The sequence below is a fragment of the Petromyzon marinus genome, chromosome 12 (genome assembly GCF_048934315.1).
Source record: "Petromyzon marinus isolate PM22_M1 ecotype Great Lakes invasive population chromosome 12, UKy_Petmar_22M1.pri1.0, whole genome shotgun sequence".
Classification (NCBI taxonomy): Eukaryota; Metazoa; Chordata; class Hyperoartia; order Petromyzontiformes; family Petromyzontidae; genus Petromyzon; species Petromyzon marinus.
The window spans coordinates 7,101,746-7,129,031 of record NC_133678.1 but is presented as its reverse complement, the minus strand read 5'-3'; the positions used below and the strand labels follow the sequence as shown (position 1 = coordinate 7,129,031).

Here is a 27,286-nt window from a genome sequence, read left to right as displayed (position 1 = left end):
CATGGACTAGACCCCGATACACCTGCGCTGATTAGACACTGCCTCACCAATACCTACTTTACTTGAAATGGCACCTTCTACAAACAAAATGAGGGTACCTCCCTTATCACCAGTGATAGCCAATATTTTCATGGAGAAATTTGAATCAGACGCCATCCAGACTACCACCCTCAGACCTTCCCTTTGGAAGAGATATGTGGATGACACTTTCGTCATTTGGCCACATGGCCTCCCAGCTTTGAACCTTTTCCTACACCACATCAATTCTAGACATCCCGCCATCAAATTCACCATGGAAGTGGAGAAAGATGGCAAGCTACCATTCTTGGATGTTCTGTTTGAGAGGAGACCTGATGGCTCACTGGGGCATTCTGTCTACAGGAAACCCACCCACACAGATTCCTACTTGAAACGTGAAACCCACCACCACCCAGCTCAAAATAATGCTCTCATCAAAACGTTATACCACAGGGCACATTGCATTTCGGACCAACACCACCTGACCAGTGAATTAAAACATGTACACCTGGCCCTCAAGAGAAACGGATACTCTGACCGTACCATCCGCCAAGCTGTTTCTCCCTCCATACAGAAACAACCACTTGATACTCCGGTGAAAACCATCACACTACCATATATAGCAGGCGTTACTAAAAAGATCCCCAAAATTCTAAACAAACACAAGATCCTGGTCCGGTTCAATACAATACACAAAATCCGTGACCTGATCCCATCCGTGAAGGATGTTGTTCCTGACTTACAGTACCCCGCGGTTTACAAACTGAGCTGCACCTGTGGTGACTGCTATATCGGGGAGACGAAACGACATGTCTCTGACCGAATTCGCGAGCACAAATCAGATTTGAAACACGGCAGAACGAATTCTTCTGCCGTAGCTGCTCACTGTTACAACGCTGTGGGTGATCACGATATAGTTTTCTCCGATACCAAGGTTCTCTGCAAACCCACGGGTTTTTATCAGAGATTTGTCCACGAGGCAATTCAGATTTACAAACACAGATACAATTTCAACCTAGAGGATGGTTTCAAATTAAGCAATTATTGGAAAGATGTTCTAAATCAAACCAAACATTAAACTAATTTTCAATGGTACAGTATATTTATTCAAGTAGTGGTATTCCAAACTTTCACAGCAGGTTATTTCCCTTCACACCAACATCATGTAAACTTCCCCCCCCCCCCCACCGTGCCGGTCCAGTACATAATTTTATGCTAATTCCTTTGTCAAGGCGTTTTTTTGTTTCCTCCCACACAGCTTAAAGGATGCGACCTGGGCTTGCTGTCTTCACTCCAACGCTGTCCTCTGGACAGTCCAGTCCCTTCACCTGAAGGCCAATTGTGTTGTGGCCGAAACGTCGTGATTTTTTTGTCATTTTATTTTTACCTACGTGACTTTACCGAATAGAACCAAAGAGTATGGATCCTTGCAGTCACAAAAGCTTCAAATCTAGAAAAGTCGAGTGGTGACTACTTCTGGTCCATACTGGTGAACAGTATTCGGCTGCAGAACACACAAGGGCCATCGCTGATAGTCCGTAGCACTGGTGCTGATGCTGCCCAGCGTGTGCTTGGCAGTTTCTGGACCAGGTTGACCCTTGTTTTGGTCTTGGAGGCTACCTTTTTGAGGTTGTCATGGAATGTTAGCGTACGGTCCAGTTTCACTAGTGGCCCTCCAGTGGGGATCATTAAATATTAATATGGCTTAGGGAGGTCTTTATCCAGCAGTGGAATGACCATGGAGGGTGATATTGCTGACGCATGGAAACAAGTCATACGGGTATTAGACTTGCAGCCATGAGGAGCGCAAATCATTCAAGGCAATATTCAAAAAAATAATTGATTCTTTGATTGTCAACCCCAAATTACTATTGTGAATGGAATATCCAGGGTGGTGGATTGTTAGCCCTAATAGCTTGAGTGGGGCCAACATTGAGCATCAGAGCACTTGGTGTCAATTCAGCATCGTAGTGATGGGCCACTCGATGACTCAGAAACCAGGGGTGAGGCGAAGTGGCCCCAAGGTAGGAAGTACAAACTCAAGTGCTGTTTTCTATTACCAGTATTGAAACCAGGGCCTTGACCCACCCCTACTGGACATGTGAAAAAGAGCTTCGTATCTCATCAGATTCCTCTAATCTAAAAAAATAATTAACATTTATAATGCGCATTCCATTCTGAGCCAAGCCTGGGTTGACGGACCTGGCTGGGAATTAAACAGATCATTCGCAGGAGTGACCACGTGTGAAGCTGCAGAATCATATATGTACATGTGAATATTGCATTGTTCAACAGAAGCAACAAGACTTTGTAAATACATTGCAAATAAAATTAGTTTTTTTATGTTACATGTATATCAGCATTTGCACAAGTGTGCATCTTATCTTAATGATATTTACATAGTGCCTTTAACAAGGCGCTGTACAGCAATTATACAATTGTACCTAGCATAACAATAATTTGAAAAGATACATTGAAAGGTAGTCGGGCAAAATTGGATTGGAAAGACAAAGGGGGGCGGGGCGAGGGGCTGGAGCCAGGAGGGAGAAGGGGCCCACGGCGATGGAGTCCCCCGCACCACCGACGAGTTCCGCAATGTCCACGCAGTGCAGCAGTGGAGTCCTGGCCGGGGCCCGCGACAAGGAAGAACCCGCAGCCTCGGCCCGGCTTGCTTTCCACGGACGCGAAGCTTCCCTCCGTGCCCGGCATGCTGATATGGTGAAGACTCCCCCGGCCCGGAGCTCGACCTTCCATCCTTCGGACCGCACAAAGCCCCGATGTCCCGGGGCTGCCGATGCCTTGGCAGCCAAGTGGCCCGGAAAAGGAGCCGCCAGACGCGGGTGACGGAGCGGCCCAACGGTTTCGAGGGATGGCGCGGAAGTCGCTCGGTGCCGGCGATGCCCGGTGGGCAACCGCCGGCAGCCAGGCCACCAAGTAGAAATGCCCACAGGGCGCGGGACAGGCAGGAGAGGTGGTCGGGGACCGGCGCTAACAGCACTTGCCCGAACAGTCTGTTAAGGCTATACAGGGGATCTCTGTGTTATATGTGTGCATGTGGGTTGAAGTATGAAAATGTGTTTTCCCCTTTGTTCTGGTAACAAAACAGGTGGGTCTCCTGTGGGTTGACTCAAACTCAAATGAGGACATGGTGAATGCAAAAAGATCGTCACTCGGGAAACAAAGGCAGCCGGGGGTGACCACTATGCCGGCCTTGCCCAAACAATCTGTTTTGGGCTAAACGAGGGATCATTAACTTTGTGAAGGGTTGAAGAAGGGAGCAGGCAATACGATATGACGAGAGATGTGATCATGTTAATTCATAAATGTTCGGAGTGAAGAGGAGGAGCGGGGAGGGGTTGTCCAGGAAGGGTAGTCGCTGTCCACGACTATTTGCGCTTCCTCCTAAATTTTAATTTTGGCATTTTCTTCTTGAAAGTCGCCTTGAATTTGCTGTGCAGTTTCTTCACTTGCGTTCTCTTATTTGCCAGGAATTTCTTGAACTTTTCCTTCTTTTTGCCTGCAAGGAGACAGATCACGTGAAGGGAAACAACTTAAAAATGGTGAGTAATTGGAATGAATCAGTTATCAGAAAAAGCATCAATGGACCGATATCTGCTTTACGTCAAATTATATTGGTGAAGTAAGAGCCACAGGCTCTGGCCCAGTCTTACGACTGTTGTCAGATCTAGTGACGGAGGATTTGTTCATGAAAGAAAAAAATCGAGCGTTTTCAACTCTGGCCAGATTAGTAATGTAGAATTGCATGACTATTGCAATTCAATGTTCTGCCAACATTTTACGAGTGGTATACCACCATGAAGGCAACGTGTAAAACACAACTCCCGTTTGCGACCAAGTGGCAGTGAAGTCACTACGGCACGTGTGCCATGCTACGTGCACTTTGAGGCCAAGTGAAATGTCGAAGGCTCGCTGGCAGGAGGTCATGGAACAGATCCAGGTGCCACAGTTTGTCTGAGATGAAGGTACGTTGAACTTCTTTGTACCACACATAGCCAGCCATGCTAATCGGAGGTGCGAGATGACTGGTAGATGCACACAGACACACACACTTCTCTCACCTGTCTTCAGGTTCTTCGCCTTATGGTGCGACTTTTTGTGGGCATCACCATTGCCATCTGTGCTGCTGCTGGTCCCTGGCTCAGGCTTCAAGCTTTGCACCAAGGTAGTTAGAATCTCCATAAACCACCCGCCTGGTGCAACGTCTTCACCTTCTTCATCCACGGCCCTTGGCTGCGGCATTATGTATTGGCGAATTGCCGTGAGGACTCGTGAGATATCGCTCCAGAGTGATGGTGGCACGTCTTCTTCATCACTGTTCATGACATTGGCTTCGCCACCATCATCTGCAGGCTGTGCTGAAAGGCTACCACAAAAAGTGCAAAAGAGAAGCGGAAGAAAATTGTTTAGACATGAAAGGTTGCCTTGCTAGGATGCAGTGCACGTGGCTTGTACAGTGTTCATCATGGGTTCCTATACTCCTGCACAGTGCTCTTATCTTCCTACATCAGGGGTTGGCGATCGAAATAACAAGAACCATTTTTTTTATTCGGTAAAAAAACCCCTCAATATTTCAACAGCCGTAATGCACTGTGGTGAATACCAGACAGTCCTTAATAAATAAATAAACGTCACGAAGCAACCCTTAAAGAGCCGCACGCTACTCTGGAGTCACAGGTTGCCGACCCCTATCCTAGCTCCTACTACACACACACATAGACATTGTCTCACAAAGCTTCACATGCATTTGAAGCTTCTTTAATTAGTTATTCATCACTGCTTGCTGGTGGCTGGTTGGTGTAGAGATATGTTCATGTGAACCGGCACTGCTGAGATTTTTTTTACTGCTGAGGAGTGCATTGATTTCAGTTAAATCCGAGCTCTGAGAGTTGTGTGGTGGACGTTACTCTGTGAAAGCGGATGGGGGAATTGTTGCCCCGTGGTGTACATGAGAGGCCACCTGAAGTGAGTTCAGTAATTGTGTGATATGTTTCCATGGACCATTGTCTAACATGGGGTGATGCTGCCTTGCAAGAATGTGATTTCGGATGCATTATTCATTTTAAAACATGATACTCATTTTACAGAAGTTCATCGTACCATCAAATAAAACGGGTGCTAAACTGCCAAGGACTCGCTGATTAGTTATGAAGCTACAAGATAAGAGCTGTTTGTTTTTCGTTTTTCTTCAAGTCACTTTAAGATGAAGGGCTTACCCTTGACTCCAAACATTCTACAATTATATTTTTACAAAGAACATACGCAGTGTTTTACATGGAAGAGAGGCGGTTTAAATGGAACCAATGGCAAAGAGCGGTTGATTTTAAGAAACATGTGCTCCCTGGACCCTGCATTTACCCTCATCATCATCACACTCACCTCACGTAACGCCAGTATAGAAGCCTTGCACCAACACACAGGGTGATCAGCCCAATGGAACTTAGGACGGACAACATAACCGTCTTGTAGACTGCGTCCACACACAAGGGAGAGCAAACATTCATTAAGTTATCTCCAGCAAAATATCAACAGGGGTGACTCACATTCCTAATTAGTAAGGGTTAGGGACAGTGATATAACTGTTCAACCTCAGTTATTAATGCTTTAATATGTGTATTCGTTTCGTGTTGTTAGCCTTTTTGCATTCTCTAGTCTAACACTGGTGAGACAAGGCCATAAAGGAGGCTGTCTCTGGTGGAGGTCAATTAGTCTCAAGGACAATACATTCATTTTCGAAGCATGTTTGCTTGCATGTTTTACCACAAACATTTGTGGTTAATGCAGAGTCGATGCCTTCCAATAGGTATGTATTTGGTGTGGGAAAATCTAAACACCTCCTATATTATTGCCAGAAAGGGTGAAGCCATTTCTTTTTCAATCGCTAGTTACAAAGTTTGTTTTTACAGTTAGGGTTAGGTTTAGCATTACGCATAGGGCTTGGAGTTAAGGCTAGACACCGCTAGAGGGATAATAATCATAAGATAATTACCTGAAGATTTGTGGACAATGTCGGGTGCTTGAGGGGTTGCAGTCGCGCTGGTCCGAGGGGGAGCTGTCGTCATTTTCACGCCGCGCATCCGCTGGATCCAGCCGGACATTCCCATCGCCGGCTCCACTCCTGAACGACCGACCACCGGAACCAACGTGTGACGATGGCAAAATCATCACACACCCATCCTATGTGTATGACACCAAACCTTTCACTGGCATTGATTGCACAGAAGCCTCTGCACACAAAAGGCTTTCGGAGTACGGCCCAAGAGCCTCGCAGCAGAATTCTGGACCGTTTTGAACCTTGAAATGACCACAGCAGGGAAACGGTAAGGGGAGCGAGTTGAAATGTAGTCCAACAGAGAAGTAATGAAGGCATGGATGAGAGTCTCAGAATATTCCATATGCGGGCAATGAAACACTGGCATCGGTAGAATGTCTTTTTGACTTGCGACATTTGGTCGGTGAATAAAAGCATGAGGATCCAAAATAACCACGAGGTTACACGTGCTGTTTGCCAGGATAAGGTAACAAAAATAGTTTTATTTGTATATATTTATAAGTGAATTGTTATATTTCCTATACTCTGCACTCCTATCGTGTTTTTGTATTGTTTGTTGTTGTAACGTTCTGACCTCCCCCAAACTGGAGATCTGTGAAAAACAGCTGTATAGCTCATTGGATTCATCCAGTATACATAAATATTCTGATTCTAATAATTTTTAGGTTCAGGAGATGCACACGTGACTTGGAAACTTTGTGAAACTGGCTTTTGTTTTACCAATTTGAAGGACCTCAATTTACGTTCGTATTTACCAGCATCAACACTGCTACTATCGCAACACAACCACTACTACCAACACAACACATAATTGAAATAACCACCACGGTATCAACACCATCCCAATCGCCACAAGCCAACTACGAGGACGACAAGGCAACCACAAAGCATTGCCTTCAACACCATCTCCTGCATCACAACATCCACCAACAAAGACCCCTCCTATAGCCTTAACAAATTGTTGAGGCAAGTGCTGTAAGCAAGCAACTATGAAGGCCAACACGGTACACGAGGGGGTGGATGGTCAGCACCATGCCCGACAACCCTTGTCTCCCCAGCGACAATGTTTGCACACCACACCAGGTACAGTCCACATGTGAGGTTGAGTCGACTTCGGGGAGGACCATGAACGGTTCGGATAATCATCACTGGTGTGGGCCGTGAGTAGAAATCAAAATCTGGTTGCTGGGTTCGTATCGCAGCGCGCTAACCACTGCACCACTGCTGCCTACATCCACCAACAGTGCCACTAATATCACCAGCGCACGTGTAAAGCCCTATTGGAGCCCAGTGGATCTCCTGGTGGAATTCCTATGGATCCCTATTTATCCCTCTTACCCTCGGGCGCACTGATGCTGTTTTTGGACATCACGGGCTTTGCAGCCGAAGGATGGAACCCCGCAAGAAGCAGCAGCAGTAGCGGCAGGAGCAGTTTGAAGAACTTGAACTCCATGGCGAAGCAGCTGTAGTAAGTGGAGCTCAGTGAATATCCTAGAGCTAAAACTTAGCGTTGTTGTCGGGAGCTTAAACGTGGAGCGTCAACCTCACCAGACCGCCTCGATGTGTGTGACGTCACTACCGGCGAGTGGGCGGAGCCAGGCGAGTGGGCGGAGCTATGCGAGTGGGCGGAGCCAGGCGAGTAGACGCGTCCATTCGGCAGTTGAGAGCGGGAGGGGGGGATTTAAGGAAATCCAGGCTTTGGATCAGGTAATAACAATTGTATTTACCTCGCTTATATTTAATTTGACAAATATGGGTCTTTCTATTTAACACGTACGCACAAATCTGTCAAAACTTAGCCCCTCCCCCCCTACCTTTACCCACGCGTACTTTTTACACCCCCCCTCCAACCTGCGTACGTACGCCTGACGCACCCCCCTCCACCCGAATCCGATAGAACGGCCGATGATTGATCCACGCAGCAACGATCAAGGATTAATAACATTAACGCGTTTAAGCAAACAGATAGTCCACCGCCGGCTGTATTAAAGAATTAAGTTGTGTACCTTAGCCACTTATTTTGCTGAGCTGCGTGATAGATAGCGGAGCAGTCAGGTGGCACACAAAGTGTGGCACCTCTCCCACAGGCCCGCTTCTCCCGCTAGTACTTGTTGTGTGACAGCTGAAGACACTGAACTGTGGCTTATTTGAAGGCCAATGTAGACAAATTATTATCGAAGCTTCACCTCCTCCCTTCGTTACCTATGTGTACGCACATTGTCAGTAGACACCCCCATACGCAAGCGTACGCATTTGGGTTAACCCCACCCCCACTCCCCCCTCCATGCGTACGTACTAAGTGGATGGCCCCCTAATGTGTCGCTTGTGAATTCATCTAATTTGTAGTCTCATTTAATGTGCTTCTCCTTGTGGACTATTTTTGCCCCCCCCCCCCTTCGTCACACGGCGTGACAAAAAGTCAGACCCCCCTCAAATATTATGTCACAAAGCTCTGCCCCCCCCCACCCTCCCAAAAAATAAAACATGCTTCAAATCGATAGAAACTATTGTCATTGTAGTGCAGAGGTGTCCAAACCACGGCCCGCGGGCCAACTGCGGCCCGCCATCCATTTATAATTGACCCGTATCAAAGTCTAAAAATATAATGCAATATGGCTCACGGTATTGCACTTCTTAGTTTAAACACGAGGTGGCGCTATTGTCTTGAACAAGGCAACATCTCCACAAAGCAAGCAATCGAAGAAAACATTTGCTCAGGGTCACCAGAAAATGCCGGAACCGAAGAGACGCAAGATTGCATAGAAACCAAGGGGAAGTGTGTTTGTTTGATTTGTAATGAGAGTGTTGCCGTGATGAAAGAGTACAATGTACGACGGCATTATGAAACAAAACATCAGACCTTCACGTCCTACACTGGCGCCGAGTGGAAGAAGGTAAAGCAAATGGCAGCTAGCCTGTTAATGTAGCAGTAGGTTTTTTTTTTCCGTGCTAACAAAGCTCAAGAAAATGCAACAATAGCCAGTTATGAAGTAACTCAACTCATTGCCCTACATGGGAAACCTTTCTCAGACGGTGATTTCTTTAAACAGTGCCTCACCAAAGTCGTGGGAATAATGTGCCCGGAGAAAATGCAGGATTTCAACGATGTTAGTATGTCCATAAATACGGTTGCGCGGCGAATTGAGGACTTGTCGGCTACCTTAAAACAGCAAGTGTCAGATAAAGCTTGTGCTTTCGATTTTTACTCGATTGCATGTGATGAGAGCACAAATGCCACGGGCACTGCACAGCTGTTAATTTTTTTGCGGGGAGTTGATGATTATTTTTGCATTACGGAGGAACTCCTCGATCTTCGGAGTCTAAAGGGGACAACAACTGGGAAGGACATGTTTGAAGCTGTGTCAGATGCAATTGACCAGGCTGGACTTAAATGGGACAAGCTGTTTGGAATTACAACGGATGGGGCTCCAGCAATGACAGGCGAGCGCAAAGGAATGGCCTCTATGGTGAGTGCCAAGGTGTGGGAGAGCGGAGGCGAGGCTGTCAAAATGCACTGTATCATCCACCAAGAAGCCCTCTGTGCCAAGATAATCCAGCTTGACGATGTCATGAACACAGCTGTGAAAACTGTCAACATAATTCGGGCACGAGGGGTTTACCACAGAGAATTTCAAGCGTTCCTCTCTGATGTCGATGCTGAATACGGGGACCTACTCTACCATTCTGAAGTGCGCTGGCTCAGTCGCGGCTCCGTGCTGCAGCGGTTTTATTCCCTGAGATCAAATATCGACAAGTTTTTTAAAGAAAAGGGCAGACCTCTCCATGAGATCAGTGACCCTTTATGGTTGGCAGACCTGGCTTTTTTAGTTGATCTCACTGATCATCTCAACACCCTGAACAAGAGACTACAAGGCAAAGAGCAGCTGGTACCACAGCTGTATGCGCACATGAAAGCATTCCGTGCGAAGCTCCGTCTCTTCGAGTCTCAACTGCGCAACTTCAATGTAGCGCACTTCCCCACGCTGACCGAAATCAAAAGCACAAAAATGGGAGAATATGTGTCTGTGATCACATCTCTCATGACAGAATTCAGTCAGCGCTTCCAAGATTTTTCTGTCATTGAGAAGGAAATCACACTGTTTGCGGCTCCGTTTTCAATGGATGCAAAAGAAGTGGAGGAGAGTCTGCAATTAGAACTGATCGAAATTCAGTGTGATGTTTCTCTGAAGAATCAGCATCAGCTTCTCTCCCTACCTGACTTCTACCGGAGCTTGGAAAAGGCCTCTGATGAGACGCCATGCAAAACGAATGATGAGTCTGTTCGGCTCAACATACATCTGTGAGCAGACATTCTCTCTGTTAACGCTGAACAAAAGCAGACTGAGAACCAGAACGACCGACAGCCATCTCCGTGACGTCCTTCGCATCTCAACCACCAAACTTACTCCTGACCTGCCAGCTATTCTTCAGACCAAAGCGCAGCATCACTGCTCCCACTGAGCATAACATTCTTCCCATTACAGGTGAGTTAAAAATATACACGCGGTTTTCATTTGTTAATAAGCCCAATTACTTAATAAATTTAGTCAATTAAAGTTGATCCTTTTTTAACACACGTTAGTTGATGTGTTAACAAGCCCAATAATTTATTTGTGTAATAAGCTTGAAATATCCACATCCCCTATTTCTCTTCTTGTCTCTGCATTTGATTGATTTTGCCAATATTAGTGCATGAGAAGTGAGGCAGTATACCTCACGTTTAGTGAGTGGCCCAGTCCTTCGTATATTTTTCTGTATGTGGCCCTCGAGAAAAAAAGTTTGGACACCCTGTTGTGCGTATTTAATGTGGCGCTGTACTCTGATATTGTAGGAGAGAACATTCATTTAAAAAAAGTCTATTTTATTAAGTAGAAACGTCGTGAGAATTTTATTATTTTATTATTTTATTGTTTCCCTTCTACGTGACTTTACCGAAAGAACCAAGAATATAAGTAGAACGTGTTGTTTCTATTTATTTAAAGTTGCGCATTTTGATGTGACGTCACATTTCTCAACCCCTCCCCCACCCCCCATCGTCACACATCGCCACAAATGTCTGACCCCCTCCCCCCCTAGGTGCGTGACGTCATTTATGGGCGGCCACTAACGCACCCTGGGCTGACTGTTGAGACCACGTGACCCGGTTTGGTTGACAGCGGAACTCGAGTTGCCAACCGTTCCGGATTGGCCGGGAATCTCCCGGGGTTTGTGTTGATCTCTCTGTGGCAATTGCAGAACGATCCGAGAGATTTCAATATAGGATGTTTTAAGAAAATAAAATAATTTAAATTAATATCACGAAACAGCTTCGGCCAGAGTTGGCAACACTAAGTGGACCAGGTGAAAACGCTAACATCAAACAGTGACGTATATTATTACACAGGAGGACTGATTTACTTCTCAGTGTTACTGGCAGTCTCTTGAACACCAGACTGGCAGCTGCTTTCGGATAATGGGGCCTCAGCAGTGTGTTATAGGGCAATACACCAACAAGATCTCGACTCTGCAAGACCTTAAAGTAGTCGTTCTTCAACGTATTGTTAACGTGTGTACAATTCTGTGTGACAATCAAAGAAAACAAGCCGACATGAAGGCAGCTTAGATACGTTTTAGTACGTAGGCACTCAAATAATAATGTTAATATTTGAGAGTGAATGGCATTGGCGTTATTTTAAATCTGGCCGCGTCTCCACAACAAAGACAAAGATCCCCCACCGTGTAGCCTTCACATAGTGTTGTGGCAAGTGCTGTTAGTGAGCAGCACCTATTAAGGCCGGCATGGCACAACGACGGGGGTGGGTGTGCTAGCACACACCGTACCAGGTACACGTTGGAGGCTGAGTCGACCTAGGGGAGAGGCCCACGATAATCGTCACCGGTGTTGGTGGCCGTGAGCGGAAATCGAACTCGGGTCGCCGGGTTCGTAGCGCAGCGCGCTAACCACTACACCACTACTCCCCGCACACACAAAACCCCTATGTCGTGTACATTGTGTCAAAAAACCATCAGCGGGACCTCAAGAACTGCTTCATGCGTCGTCTTTTGTCTTAGGTCAGCACCCAAAATAAATATGAGCCAATGTGACCGACGGACAGGCAGCAGTGAGACTGACGGGCAGCAGCAGTCTCTTCTTCTTCTGGTCATGTGTGGCTGCTGATGTAGATGCAGCGCAACGACTACAATTTCACATTCAAGGTTGTCAAGCCAGCGGACAACCGCGTAAGGAGCAGTGGAGGGTATCGTTGTGATGTCTCCTTCGTATGCGTGCATCGAGCATTGCATTGTTATATGCTCTATGGTTTGTTCTGGATGACTACAGTCGCACACGACTGGAGAGTTTTTTTTTATTTTCCATTTGTGCATCAAGGGTCCACATCCACCATGGTTTGTGCAGTGGATGCGTTTTATGGTGGACCATGAGCTTCGTGGAAGATTAAATCCAGGGATCTTCTGCATTGCGTCATTCACAAGATGTTGTTGCGTTCTTTTGAACTCCATTCAACTTCCCAAGCTTCATCGGGTTTGAATTGGCATTGTTTCAGGCTAAGCGCATGGGTCCAAAAGAGCTTGCCTGACTTCAAATTATGACAAGGGACGTTGTTGAGGTCCTAATGAATGGGCGACTGTTTTCCTCGATTTGCAGGCCTTCCCAGAGGTTTGCAGTGTTGCAGCGGATGGGTGGGGGAGAGATGTGTAACAGCACGGGGAGCCAAGGGTGTTGGTGTTGACTTGAGGGTTCCAGTGATCCACTGCATTGCAGTGTTCAGTTGGACATGAACAAGTCGAGTGGTGACTACTTCTGGTCCATACTGGTGAACAGTATTCGGCTACAGAGCACACAAGGGCCATCGCTGATAGTCCGCAGCACTGGTGCTGATGCTGCCCAGCGTGTGCTTGGCAGTTTCTGGACCAGGTTGACCCTTGTTGTGGTCTTGGAGGCTACCTTTTTGAGGTTGTCATGGAATGTTAGCGTACGGTCCAGCTTCACTCTAGTGGCCCTCCGGTGGGGATCATGAAATATTAATATGGCTTCGGGAGGTCTTTATCCAGCAGTGGAATGACCATGGAGGGTGATATTGCTGACGCATGGAAACAAGTCATACGGGTATTAGACTTGCAGCCACGAGGAGCGGAAATCATTCAAGGCAATATTTAACAAATAATTGAACCTTGGATTGTCAACCCCAAATTACTATTGTGAATGGAATATCCAGGGTGGTGGATTGTTAGCCCCAATAGCTTGAGTGAGGCCAACATTGAGCATCAGAGCACTTGGTGTCAATTCAGCATCGTAGTGATGGGCCACTCGATGACTGAGGAACCAGGGGTGAGGCGAAGTGGCCCCAAGGTAGGAAGTACAAACTCAAGTGCTGTTTTCTATTACCAGTATTGAAACCAGGGCCTTGACCCACCCCTACTGGACATGTGAAAAAGAGCTTCGTATCTCATCAGATTCCTCCAATCTAAAAAAAAAAATTCAAATTTATAATGCGCATTCCATCCTAGGATCCCAATGCGCAATGCACTACAAGCAGTAAAAAAAGCTCGAGTGAGGAGGATGTGAGCTCTGAGCCAAGCCTGGGTTGATGGACCTGGCTGGGAATTAAACAGATCATTCGCAGGAGTGACCACGTGTGAAGCTGCAGAATCATATATGTACATGTGAATATTGCATTGTTCAACAGAAGCAACAAGACATTGTAAATACATTGCAAATAAAATTAGTTTTTTTTATGTTACATGTATATCAGCATTTGCGCAAGTGTGCATCTTATCTTAATGATATTTACATAGTGCCTTTAACAAGGCGCTGTACAGCAATTATACAATTGTACCTAGCATAACAATAATTTGAAAAGATACATTGAAAGGTAGTCGGCCAAAATTGCATTGGAAAGACAAAGGGGGGCGGGGCGAGGGGCTGGAGCCAGGAGGGAGAAGGGGCCCACGGCGATGGAGTCCCCCGCACCACCGACGAGTTCCGCAATGTCCACGCAGTGCAGCAGCGGAGTCCTGGCCGGGGCCCGCGACAAGGAAGAACCCGCAGGCTCGGCCCGGCTTGCTTTCCACGGACGCGAAGCTTCCCTCCGTGCCCGGCATGCTGATATGGTAAAGACTCCCCCGGCCCGGAGCTCGACCTTCCATCCTTCGGACCGCACAAAGCCCCGATGTCCCGGGGCTGCCGATGCCTTGGCAGCCAAGTGGCCCGGAAAAGGAGCCGCCAGACGCGGGTGACGGAGCGGCCCAACGGTTTCGAGGGATGGCGCGGAAGTCGCTCGGTGCCGGCGATGCCCGGTGGGCAACCGCCGGCAGCCAGGCCACCAAGTAGAAATGCCCACAGGGCGCGGGACAGGCAGGAGAGGTGGTCGGGGACCGGCGCTAACAGCACTTGCCCGAACAGTCTGTTAAGGCTATACAGGGGATCTCTGTGTTATATGTGTGCATGTGGGTTGAAGTATGAAAATGTGTTTTCCCCTTTGTTCTGGTAACAAAACAGGTGGGTCTCCTGTGGGTTGACTCAAACTCAAATGAGGACATGGTGAATGCAAAAAGATCGTCATTCGGGAAACAAAGGCAGCCGGGCGTGACCACTATGCCGGCCTTGCCCAAACAATCTGTTTTGGGCTAAACGAAGAATCATTAACTTTGTGAAGGGTTGAAGTAGGGAGCAGGCAATGCGATATGACGAGAGATGTGATCATGTTAATTCATAAATGTTCGGAGTGAAGAGGAGGAGCGGGGAGGGGTTGTCAAGGAAGGGTAGTCGCTGTCCACGACTATTTGCGCTTCCTCCTAAATTTAAATTTTGGCATTTTCTTCTTGAAAGTCGCCTTGAATTTGCTGTGCAGTTTCTTCACTTGCGTTCTCTTATTTGCCAGGAATTTCTTGAACTTTTCCTTCTTTTTGCCTGCAAGGAGACAGATCACGTGAAGGGAAACAACTTAACAATGGTGAGTAATTGGAATGAATCAGTTAACAGAAAAAGCATTAATGGACCGATATCTGCTATACGTCAAATTATATTGGTGAAGTAAGAGCCACAGGCTCTGGCCCAGTATTACGACTGTTGTCAGATCTAGTGACGGAGGATTTGTTCATGCAAGAAAAAAATCGAGCGTTTTCAACGCTGGCCAGATTAGTAATGTAGAATTGCATGACTATTGCAATTCAATGTTCTGCCAACATTTTACGAGTGGTATACCATCATGAAGGCAACGTGTAAAACACAACTCCCGTTTGCGACCAAGTGGCGGTGAAGTCACTACGGCACGTGTGCCATGCTACGTGCACTTTGAGGCCAAGTGAAATGTCGAAGGCTCGCTGGCAGGAGGTCATGGAACAGATCCAGGTGCCACAGTTTGTCTGAGATGAAGGTACGTTGAACTTCTTTGTACCACACATAGCCAGCCGTGCTAATCGGAGGTGCGAGATGACTGGTAGATGCACACAGACACACACACTTCTCTCACCTGTCTTCAGGTTCTTCGCCTTATGGTGCGACTTTTTGTGGGCATCACCATTGCCATCTGTGCTGCTGCTGGTCCCTGGCTCAGGCTTCAAGCTTTGCACCAAGGTAGTTAGAATCTCCATAAACCACCCGCCTGGTGCAACGTCTTCACCTTCTTCATCCACGGCCCTTGGTTGCGGCATTATGTATTGGCGAATTGCCGTGAGGACTCGTGAGATATCGCTCCAGAGTGATGGTGGCGCGTCTTCTTCATCACTGTTCATGACATTGGCTTCGCCACCATCATCTGCAGGCTGTGCTGAAAGGCTACCACAAAAAGTGCAAAAGAGAAGCGGAAGAAAATTGTTTAGACATGAAAGGTTGCCTTGCTAGGATGCAGTGCACGTGGCTTGTACAGTGTTCATCATGGGTTCCTATACTCCTGCACAGTGCTCTTATCTTCCTACATCAGGGGTTGGCGATCGAAATAACAAGAACCATTTTTTTTTTAATTCGGTAAAAAAAACCCTCAATATTTCAACAGCCGTAATGCACTGTGGTGAATACCAGACAGTCCTTAATAAATAAAAAAACGTCACGAAGCAACCCTTAATGAGCCGCACGCTACTCTGGAGTCACAGGTTGCCGACCCCTATCCTAGCTCCTACTACACACACACCTAGACATTGTCTCACAAAGCTTCACATGCATTTGAAGCTTCTTTAATTAGTTATTCATCACTGCTTGCTGGTGGCTGGTTGGTGTAGAGATATGTTCGTGTGAACCGGCACTGCTGAGATTTTTTTTACTGCTGAGGAGTGCATTGATTTCAGTTAAATCCGAGCTCTGAGAGTTGTGTGGTGGACGTTACTCTGTGAAAGCGGATGGGGAATTGTTGCCCCGTGGTGTACATGAGAGGTCACTTGAAGTGAGTTCAGTAATTGTGTGATGTTTCCATGGACCATTGTCTAACATGGGGTGATGCTGTCTTGCAAGAATGTGATTTCAGATGCATTATTCATTTTAAAACATGATATTCATTTTACAGAAGTTCATCGTACCATCAAATAAAACGCGTGCTAAACTGCCAAGGACTCGCTGATTAGTTATGAAGCTACAAGATAAGAGCTGTTTGTTTTTCGTTTTTCTTCAAGTCACTTTAAGATGAAGGGCTTACCCTTGACTCCAAACATTCTACAATTATATTTTTACAAAGAACATACGCAGTGTTTTACATGGAAGGGAGGCGGTTTAAATGGAACCAATGGCAAAGAGTGGTTGATTTTAAGAAACATGTGCTCCCTGGACCCTGCATTTACCCTCATCATCATCACACTCACCTCATGTAACGCCAGTATAGAAGCCTTGCACCAACACACAGGGTGATCAGCCCAATGGAACTTAGGACGGACAACGTAACCGTCTTGTAGACTGCGTCCACACACAAGGGAGAGCAAACATTCATTAAGTTATCTCCAGCAAAATATCAACAGGGGTGACTCACATTCCTAATTAGTAAGGGTTAGGGACAGTGATATAACTGTTCAACCTCAGTTATTAATTCTTTAATATGTGTATTTGTTTTGTGTTGTTAGCCTTTTGGCATTCTCTAGTCTAACACTGGTGAGACAAGGCCATAAAGGAGGCTGTCTCTGGTGGAGGCCAGTTAGTCTCAAGGACAATACATTCATTTTCGAAGCATGTTTGCTTGCATGATTTACCACGAACATTTGTGGTTAATGCAGAGTCGATGCCTTCCAATAGTTATGTATTTGGTGTGGGAAAATCTTCACACCTCCTATATTATTGCCAGAAAGGGTGAAGCCATTCCTTTTTCAATCGCTAGTTACAAAGTTTGGGTTTACAGTTAGGGTTAGGTTTAGCATTACGCATAGGGCTTGGAGTTAAGGCTAGAGGGATAATAATCATGAGATAATTACCTGAAGATTTGTGGACAATGTCGGGTGCTTGAGGGGTTGCAGTCGCGCTGGTCCGAGGGGGAGCTGTCGTCATTTTCACGCCGCGCATCCGCTGGATCCAGCCGGACATTCCCATCGCCGGCTCCACTCCTGAACGACCGACCACCGGAACCAACGTGTGACGATGGCAAAATCATCACACACCCATCCTATGTGTATGACACCAAACCTTTCACTGGCACTGATTGCACCGAAGCCTCTGCACACAAAAGGCTTTCGGAGTACGGCCCAAGAGCCTCGCAGCAGAATTCTGGACCGGTTTTAACCTTGAAATGACCACAGCAGGGAAACCGTAAGGGGAGCGACTTGAAACGTAGTCCAACAGAGAAGTAATGAAGGCATGGATGAGAGTCTCAGAAAATTCCATATGCGGGCAATGAAACACTGGCATCGGTAGAATGTCTTTTTGACTTGCGACATTTGGTCGGTGAATAAAAGCATGAGGATCTAAAATGACCACGAGGTTACACGTGCTGTTTGCCAAGATAAGGTAACAAATATGGTTTTATTTGTATATATTTATAAGTGAATTGTTATATTTCCTATACTCTGCACTCCTATCGTGTTTTTGTATTGTTTGTTGTTGTAACGTTCTGACCTCCCCCAAACTGGAGATCTGTGAAAAACAGCTGTATAGCTCATTGGATTCATCCAGTATATGTAAATATTCTGATTCTTATAATTTGTAGGTTCAGGAGATGCACATGTGACTTGGAAACTTTGTGAAACAGGCTTTTGTTTCACCAATTTGAAGGACCTCAATTTACGTTCGTATTTACCAGCATCAACATTGCTACTATCGCATCACAACCACTACTACCAACACAACACATAATTGAAATAACCACCACGGTATCAACACCATCACAATCGCCACAAGCCAACCACGAGGACGACAAGGCAACCACAAAGCATTGCCTTCAACACCATCTCCTGCATTACAACATCCACCAACAAACAAAACACAAAGACCCCTCATATAGTCTTAACAAATTGTTGAGGCAAGTGCTGTAAGCAAGCAACTATGAAGGCCAACACTGTACACGAGGGGGTGGGTGGTCAGCACCATGCCGGACAACCCTTGTCTCCCCAGCGACAATGTTTGCACACCACACCAGGTACAGTCCACATGTGAGGTTGAGTCGACTTCGTGGAGGACCATGAACGGTTCGGATAATCATCACTGGTGTTGGCCGTGAGTAGAAATCAAACTCGGGTTGCTGGGTTCGTATCGCAGCACGCTAACCACTGCGTCACTGCTGCCCACATCCACCAACAGTGCCACTAATATCACCAGCGCACGTGTAAAGCCCTAGTGGAGCCCAGTGGATCTCCTGGTGGAATTCCTATGGATCCCTATTTATCCCTCTTACCCTCGGGCGCACTGATGCTGTTTTTGGACATCACGGGCTTTGCAGCCGAAGGATGGAACCCCGCAAGAAGCAGCAGCAGTAGCGGCAGGAGCAGTTTGAAGAACTTGAACTCCATGGCGAAGCAGCTGTAGTAAGTGGAGCTCAGTGAATATCCTGGAGCTAAAACTTAGCGTTGTTGTCGGGAGCTTAAACGTGGAGCGTCAACCTCACCAGACGGCCTCGAAGTGTGTGACGTCACTACCGGCGAGTGGGCGGAGCCAGGCGAGTGGGCGGAGCTAGGCGAGTGGGCGGAGACAGGCGAGTGGACGCGTCCATTCGGCAGTTGAGAGCGGGAGGGGGGGGATTTAAGGTAATCCAGGCTTTGGATCAGGTAATAACAATTGCATTTACCTCGCTTATATTTAATTTGACAAATAAGGTTCTCTGTATTTAATACGGACGCACAAATTTGTCAAAACTTAGCCCCCCCCCCTACCTGTACCCACGCGTACTTTTTACACCCCCCCTCCAACCTGCGTACGTACGCCTGACGCACCCCCCTCCACCCGAATCCGATAGAACGGCCGATGATTAATCCACGCAGCAACGATCAAGGATTAATAACATTAACGCGTTTAAGCAAACAGATAGTCCACCGCCGGCTGTATTAAAGAATTAAGTCGTGTACTTTAGCCACTTATTTTGCTGAGCTGCGTGATAGATAGCGGAGCAGTCAGGTGGCACACAAAGTGTGGCACCTCTCCCACAGTCCCGCTTCTCCCGCTAGTACTTGTTGTGTGACAGCTGAAGACACTGAACTGTGGCTTATTTGAAGGCCAATGTAGACAAATTATTATCGAGGCTTCACCTCCTCCCTTCGTTACCTATGTGTACGCACATTGTCAGTAGACCCCCCCATACGCAAGCGCACGCATTTGGGTAAACCCCCCCCACTCTCCCCTCCATGAGTACGTACTAAGTGGATGGCCCCCTAATGTGTCGCTTGTGAATTCATCTAATTTGTAGTCTCATTTAATGTGCTTCTCCTTGTGGACTATTTTTGCCCCCCCCCCCTTCGTCACACGGCGTGACAAAAAGTCAGACCCCCCTCAAATATGACGTCACAAAGCTCTGCCCCCCCCTCCCAAAAAATAAAACATGCTTCAAATCGATAGAAACTATTGTCATTGTAGTGCAGGGGTGTCCAAACTACGGCCCGCGGGCCAACTGCGGCCCGCCATCCATTTTTAATTGGCCCGTATCAAAGTCTAAAAACATAATGGAATATGGCTCACGGTATTGCATTTCTTAGTTTAAACACTAGGTGGCGGTATTGTCTTGAACAAGGCAACATCTCCACAAAGCAAGCAATCGAAGAAAACATTTGCTCAGGGTCACCAGAAAATGCCGGAACCGAAGAGACGCAAGATTGCATAGAAACCAAGGGGAAGTGTGTTTGTTTGATTTGTAATGAGAGTGTTGCCGTGATGAAAGAGTACAATTTACGACGGCATTATGAAACAAAACATCAGACCTTCACGTCCTACACTGGCGCCGAGCGGAAGAAGGTAAAGCAAATGGCAGCTAGCCTGTTAATGTAGCAGCAGGTTTTTTTTTCCGTGCTAACAAAGCTCAAGAAAATGCAACAATACCCAGTTATGAAGTAACTCAACTGATTGCCCTACATGGGAAACCTTTCTCAGACGGTGATTTCTTTAAACAGTGCCTCACCAAAGTCGTGGGAATAATGTGCCCGGAGAAAATGCAGGATTTCAACGATGTTAGTATGTCCATAAATACGGTTGTGCGGCGAATTGAAGACTTGCCGGCTACCTTAAAACAGCAAGTGTCAGATAAAGCTTGTGCTTTCGATTTTTACTCGATTGCATGTGATGAGAGCACAAATGCCACGGGCACTGCACAGCTGTTAATTTTTTTGCGGGGATTTGATGATTATTTTTGCATTACGGAGGAACTCCTCGATCTTCGGAGTCTAAAGGGGACAACAACTGGGAAGGACATGTTTGAAGCTGTGTCAGATGCAATTGACCAGGCTGGATTTAAATGGCACAAGCTGTTTGGAATTACAACGGATGGGGCTCCAGCAATGAAAGGCGAGCGCAAAGGAATGGCCTCTATGGTGAGTGCCAAGGTGCGGGAGAGCGGAGGCGAGGCAGTCAAAATGCACTGTATCATCCACCAAGAAGCCCTCTGTGCCAAGATAATCCAGCTTGGCGATGTGATGAACACAGTTGTGAAAACTGTCAACATAATTCGGGCACGAGGGGTTTACCACAGAGAATTTCAAGCGTTCGTCTCTGATGTCGATGCTGAATACAGGGACCTTCTCTACCATTCTGAAGTGCGCTGGCTCAGTCGCGCCTCCGTGCTGCAGCGGTTTTATTCCCTGAGATCAAATATCGACAAGTTTTTTTTAAAGAAAGGGCAGACCTCTCCATGAGATCAGTGACCCTTTATGGTTGGCAGACCTGGCTTTTTTAGTTGATCTCACTGATCATCTCAACACCCTGAACAAGAGACTACAAGGCAAAGAGCAGCTGGTACCACAGCTGTATGCGCACATGAAAGCATTCCGTGCGAAGCTCCGTCTCTTCGAGTCACAACTGTGCAACTTCAATGTAGCGCACTTCCCCACGCTGGCCGAAATCAAAAGCACAAAAATGGGAGAATATGTGTCTGTGATCACATCTCTCATGACAGAATTCAGTCAGCGCTTCCAAGATTTTTCTGTCATTGAGAAGGAAATCACACTGTTTGCGGCTCCGTTTTCAATGGATGCAAAAGAAGTGGAGGAGAGTCTGCAATAAGAACTGATCGAAATTCAGTGTGATGTTTCTCTGAAGAATCAGCATCAGCTTCTCTCCCTACCTGACTTCTACCGGAGCTTGCAAAAGGCCTCTGATGAGACGCCATGCAAAACGAATGATGAGTCTGTTCGGCTCAACATACATCTGTGAGCAGACATTCTCTCTGTTAACGCTGAACAAAAGCAGACTGAGAACCAGAACGACCGACAGCCATCTCAGTGACGTCCTTCGCATCTCAACCACCAAACTTACTCCTGACCTGCCAGCTATCCTTCACACCAAAGCGCAGCATCACTGCTCCCACTGAGCGCAACATTTTTCCCATTACAGGTGAGTTCAAAATATACACACAGTTTTCATTTGTTAATTAGCCCAATTACTTTATAAATTCAGTCAATTAAAGTTGATAATTTTTTTAACAAACGTTAGTTGATGTGTTAACAAGCCCAATAATTTATTTGTGTAATAAGCTTGAAATATCCACATCCCCTATTTCTCTTCTTGTCTCTGCATTTGATTGATTTTTCCAATATTAGTGCATGAGAAGTGAGGCAGTATACCTCACGTCTAGTGAGTGGCCCAGTCCTTCGTATATTTTTCTGTATGTGGCCCTCGAGAAAAAAAGTTTGGACACCCCTGTTGTAGTGCGTATTTAATGTGGCGCTGCACTCTGATATTGTAGGAGAGAACCTTTATTAAAAAAAGTCTATTTTATTAAGTAGAAACGTCGTGAGAATTTTATTGTTTTTTTATTATTTTATTGTTTCCCTTCTACGTGAGTTTACCGAAAGAACCAAGAATATAAGTAGAACGTGTTGTTTCTATTTATTTAAAGTTGCGCATTTTGATGTGACGTCACATTTCTCAACCCCTCCCCCACCCCCAATCGTCACACATCGCCACAAATGTCTGACCCCCTCCCCCCCTAGGTGCGTGACGTCATTTATGGGCGGCCCCTAACGCACCCTGGGCTGACTGTTGAGACCACGTGACCCGGTTTGGTTGACAGCGGAACTCGAGTTACCAACCGTTCCAGATTGGCGGGGAATCTCGCGGGATTTGTGTTGATCTCTCGGTGGCGATTGCAGAACAATCCAAGAGATTTCGATTTAAAGCTTTCGTGACTGCAAGGATTCATCTTCTTTGGTTCTTTCGGTAAAGTCACGTAGAATGAGAATAAAATAATAAATTTATAAAATAAAATAACGCAATAATATTCTCACGACGTTTCGGCCACAACACAAGCGGCCTTCATCAGGTGAAGGGACGAGACTGTCTGGAGGACAGCGCTGGAGTGAAAAAGCCACGCTCAGATCGCGACCTTTAAGCTGTGTGAGAAGAAACAAAGCGCCTTGACAAAGGAATTAGCATAGAATTTAGCATTGAAATGGCTGAGTGATTAGCTTGTGACTGGTCACAGAAATGGCTATGTTAAAGATAAAGCATACACATCCGCAGAGGCACCCCTTGATAAAAGAATTGGCATAGAATTTAGCTTTGAAATAACTAAGGTTTAGCATACACATCCGCAGAGGCACCCCTTGACAAAGGAATTAGCATAGAATTTAGCATTGAAATAGCTGAGTGATTAGCTTGTAACTGGTCACAGAAATAGCTATGTTAAAGTCAGAGCATACACATTCACAGAGGCACCTAGTACAAATCAAACAGGAGAATTTAGCATTGAAATAACTAGGCGAATTTAGCATTGAAATAACTGAGTGATTAGCTTGTGACTGGTCACAGAAATGGCTATGTTGAAGTCAAGGCGTACACATCTGAGCTATTCACAGTAACTGGGTATACACTACACTATATAATGAATACTACATAGTGAACCAATAAAAAACTAAAATATAAATTACCTCAATGTTATCAATACACTCTATATATTCTCCAATCAGCTAAGCTACCAACAATAAGTCGTTATATATCACAATGCTATATGGCGAAAAAATGGGTGGATTCTTTCCCTCAACTTTAGCAACACGGATAGCTACGGGTCCCGTTCAGACCGACGAGTTCATCCATGGTCGGAACAGAGGAGGGGGAGAGAGACAGCTGCAAGGCGCTGTTATACTCCATGTTGTAAACCATACCATTAACCGTGGTGTGAGAGGTATTTAAGAGTCAATGCCAGCGAAAGCGCTGCGGTCTGAAGGTAATCGTAAAATACAATTAATTAAGAACGGAAATGGTTTAAAACATCTTTCCAATGGTTACTAAGCCATAATCCATCTTCTCGGTTGAAATTGTCTCTTTGCTTGTATATGTGAATGGCCTCATGAACGAATCTCTCATGGTAGCCGGTTGGTTTGCAAAGAACCTCCGTCGTGGAGAAGTCAATGTCATGTGAGCCCACTGAATTATAACAGATCACTGTAGCCGGTTGGTTTGCAAAGAACCTCCGTCTTGGAGAAGTCAATGTCATGTGAGCCCACTGAATTATAACAGATCACTGTTATAATTCAGATCACTGTTATAATTCAGTGGGCTCACATGACATTGACTTCTCCAAGACGGAGGTTCTTTGCAAACCAACCGGCTACCATGAGAGATTCGTTCATGAGGCCATTCACATATACAAGCACAGAGACAATTTCAACCGAGAAGATGGATTCTGGCTTAGTAACCATTGGAAAGATGTTTTAAACCATTTCCGTTCTTAATTAATTGTATTTTACGATTACCTTCAGACCGCAGCTCTTTCGCTGGCATTGACTCTTAAATACCTCTCACACCACGGTTAATGGTATGGTTTACAACATGGAGTATAACAGCGCCTCGCAGCTGTCTCTCTCCCCCTCCTCTGTTCCGACCATGGATGAACTCGTTCGTCTGAACGGGGCCCGTAGCTATCCGTGTTGCTAAAGTTGAGGGTAAGAATCCACCCATTTTTTCGCCATATAGCATTGTGATATATAAGGACTTATTGTTGGTAGCTTAGCTGATTGGAGAATATATAGAGTTTATTGATAACATTGAGGTAATTTATATTTTAGTTTTTTATTGGTTCACTATGTAGTATTCATTATATATTGTAGTGTATACCCAGTTACTGTGAATAGCTCAGATGTGTAGGCCTTGACTTCAACATAGCCATTTCTGTGACCAGTCACAAGCTAATCACTCAGTTATTTCAATGCTAAATTCGCCTAGTTATTTCAATGCTAAATTCTCCTGTTTGATTTGTACTAGGTGCCTCTGTGAATGTGTATGCTTAACCTTAGTTATTTCAATGCTAAATTCTATGTCAATTCTTTTATCAAGGGGTGCCTCTGCGGATGTGTATGCTTTAACTTTAACATAGCCATTTCTGTGACCAGTCACAAGCTAATCACTCAGCCATTTCAATGCTAAATTCTATGCTAATTCCTTTGTCAAGGCGCTTTGTTTCTTCTCACACAGCTTAAAGGTCGCGATCTGAGCGTGGCTTTTTCACTCCAGCGCTGTCCTCCAGACAGTCTCGTCCCTTCACCTGATGAAGGCCGCTTGTGTTGTGGCCGAAACGTCGTGAGAATATTATTGCGTTATTTTATTTTATAAATTTATTATTTTATTCTCATTCTACGTGACTTTACCGAAAGAACCAAAGAAGATTAATCCAAGAGATGTTCAATATAGGATGTTTTAAGAAAATAAATAAATTTAAATTAATATCCCGTAACAGCTTCGGCCAGAGTTGGCAACACTAAGTGGACCAGGTGGCAACTCTAACATCAAACAGTGACGTATATTATTACACAGGACTGATTTACTTCTCAGTGTTACTGGCGGTCTCTTGAAAACCAGACTGGCAACTGGTTTCGGATAATGGGGCCTCAGCAGTGTGTTATAGGGCAATACACCAACAAGATCTCGACTCTGGAAGACCTTAAAGTAGTCGTTCTTCAACGTATTGTTAACGTGTGTACAATTCTGTGTGACACTCAAGAAAACAAGCCGACATGAAGGCAACTTAGATACGTTTTAGTACGTAGGCACTCAAATAATAATGTTAATATTTGAGAGTGAATGGCACTGGCGTTATTTTAAATCTGGCCACGTCTCCACAACAAAGACAAAGATCCCCTACCGTGTAGCCTTCACAGAGTGTTGTGGCAAGTGCTATTAGTGAGCAGCACCTATTAAAGCCGGCATGGCACAACGACGGGGGTGGGTGTGCTAGCACACACCATACCAGGTGCTCGTTGGAGGCTGAGTCGACCTAGGGGAGAGGCCCACGATAATCGTCACCGGTGTTGGTGGCCGTGAGCGGAAATCGAACTCGGGTCGCCGGGTTCGTAGCGCAGCGCGCTAACCACTACACCACTACTCCCCGCACACACAAAACCCCTATGTCGTGTACATTGTGTCAAAAAACCATCAGCGGGACCTCAAGAACTGCTTCATGCGTCGTCTTTTGTCTTAGGTCAGCACCCAAAATAAATATGAGCCAATGTGACCGACGGACAGGCAGCAGTGAGACAGACGGGCAGCAGCAGTCTCTTCTTCTTCTGGTCATGTGTGGCTGCTGATGTAGATGCAGAGCAACGACTACAATTTCACATTCAAGGTTGTCAAGCCAGCGGACAACCGCGTAAGGAGCAGTGGAGGGTATCGTTGTGATGTCTCCTTCGTATGTGTGTGCATCGAGCATTGCATTGTTATATGCTCTATGGTTTGTTCTGGATGACTACAGTCGGACACGACTGGAGTTTTTTTATTTTCCATTTGTGCATCAAGGGTCCGCATCCACCATGGTTTGTGCAGTGGATGCGTTTTATGGTGGACCATGAGCATCGTGGAAGATTAAATCCAGGGATCTTCTGCATTGAGTCATTCACAAGATGTTGTTGCGTTCTTTTGAACTCCATTCAACTTCCCAAGCTTCATCGGGTTTGAATTGGCATTAAGGCTAAGCGCATGGGTCCAAAAGAGCTTGCCTGACTTCAAATGATGACAAGGGACGTTGTTGAGGTCCTAATGAATGGGCGACTGTTTTCCTCGATTTGCAGGCCTTCCCAGAGGTTTGCAGTGTTGCAGCGGATGGGTGGGGGAGAGATGTGTAACAGCACGGGGAGCCAAGGGTGTTGGTGTTGACTTGAGGGTTCCAGTGATCCACTGCATTGCAGTGTTCAGTTGGACATGAACAAGTCGAGTGGTGACTACTTCTGGTCCATACTGGTGAACAGTATTCGGCTACAGAGCACACAAGGGCCATCGCTGATAGTCCGCAGCAATGGTGCTGATGCTGCCCAGCGTGTGCTTGGCAGTTTCTGGACCAGGTTGACCCTTGTTTTGGTCTTGGAGGCTACCTTTTTGAGGTTGTCATGGAATGTTAGCGTACGGTCCAGCTTCACTCTAGTGGCCCTCCGGTGGGGATCATGAAATATTAATATGGCTTCGGGAGGTCTTTATCCAGCAGTGGAATGACCATGGAGGGTGATATTGCTGACGCATGGAAACAAGTCATACGGGTATTAGACTTGCAGCCACGAGCGGAAATCTTTCAAGGCAATATTTAACAAATAATTGAACCTTGGATTGTCAACCCCAAATTACTATTTGGAATGGAATATCCAGGGTGGTGGATTGTTAGCCCCAATAGC

The 27,286-nt window shown here is 46.0% G+C and overlaps 2 protein-coding genes across 2 annotated transcripts; both read right to left on the bottom strand.

Annotated features, from left to right (window-relative positions):
• Positions 1–1,084: 1,084 nt before the first annotated feature.
• LOC116941619 (uncharacterized) lies at positions 1,085–7,610 on the bottom strand. The gene is made up of 5 exons (XM_076066585.1): positions 7,427–7,610; positions 6,026–6,154; positions 5,416–5,506; positions 4,098–4,402; positions 1,085–3,535 (listed from the first exon to the last, which is right to left on the bottom strand). Exons 1-5 carry the CDS (start codon positions 7,539–7,541, stop codon positions 3,405–3,407), a joined length of 771 nt encoding a protein of 256 aa, XP_075922700.1. The 5' UTR covers positions 7,542–7,610; the 3' UTR covers positions 1,085–3,404.
• A 6,183-nt stretch (positions 7,611–13,793) lies between these two features.
• LOC142924331 (uncharacterized) lies at positions 13,794–19,138 on the bottom strand. The gene is made up of 5 exons (XM_076066584.1): positions 18,889–19,138; positions 17,477–17,605; positions 16,877–16,967; positions 15,559–15,863; positions 13,794–14,996 (listed from the first exon to the last, which is right to left on the bottom strand). Exons 1-5 carry the CDS (start codon positions 19,001–19,003, stop codon positions 14,866–14,868), a joined length of 771 nt encoding a protein of 256 aa, XP_075922699.1. The 5' UTR covers positions 19,004–19,138; the 3' UTR covers positions 13,794–14,865.
• Positions 19,139–27,286: the final 8,148 nt, after the last annotated feature.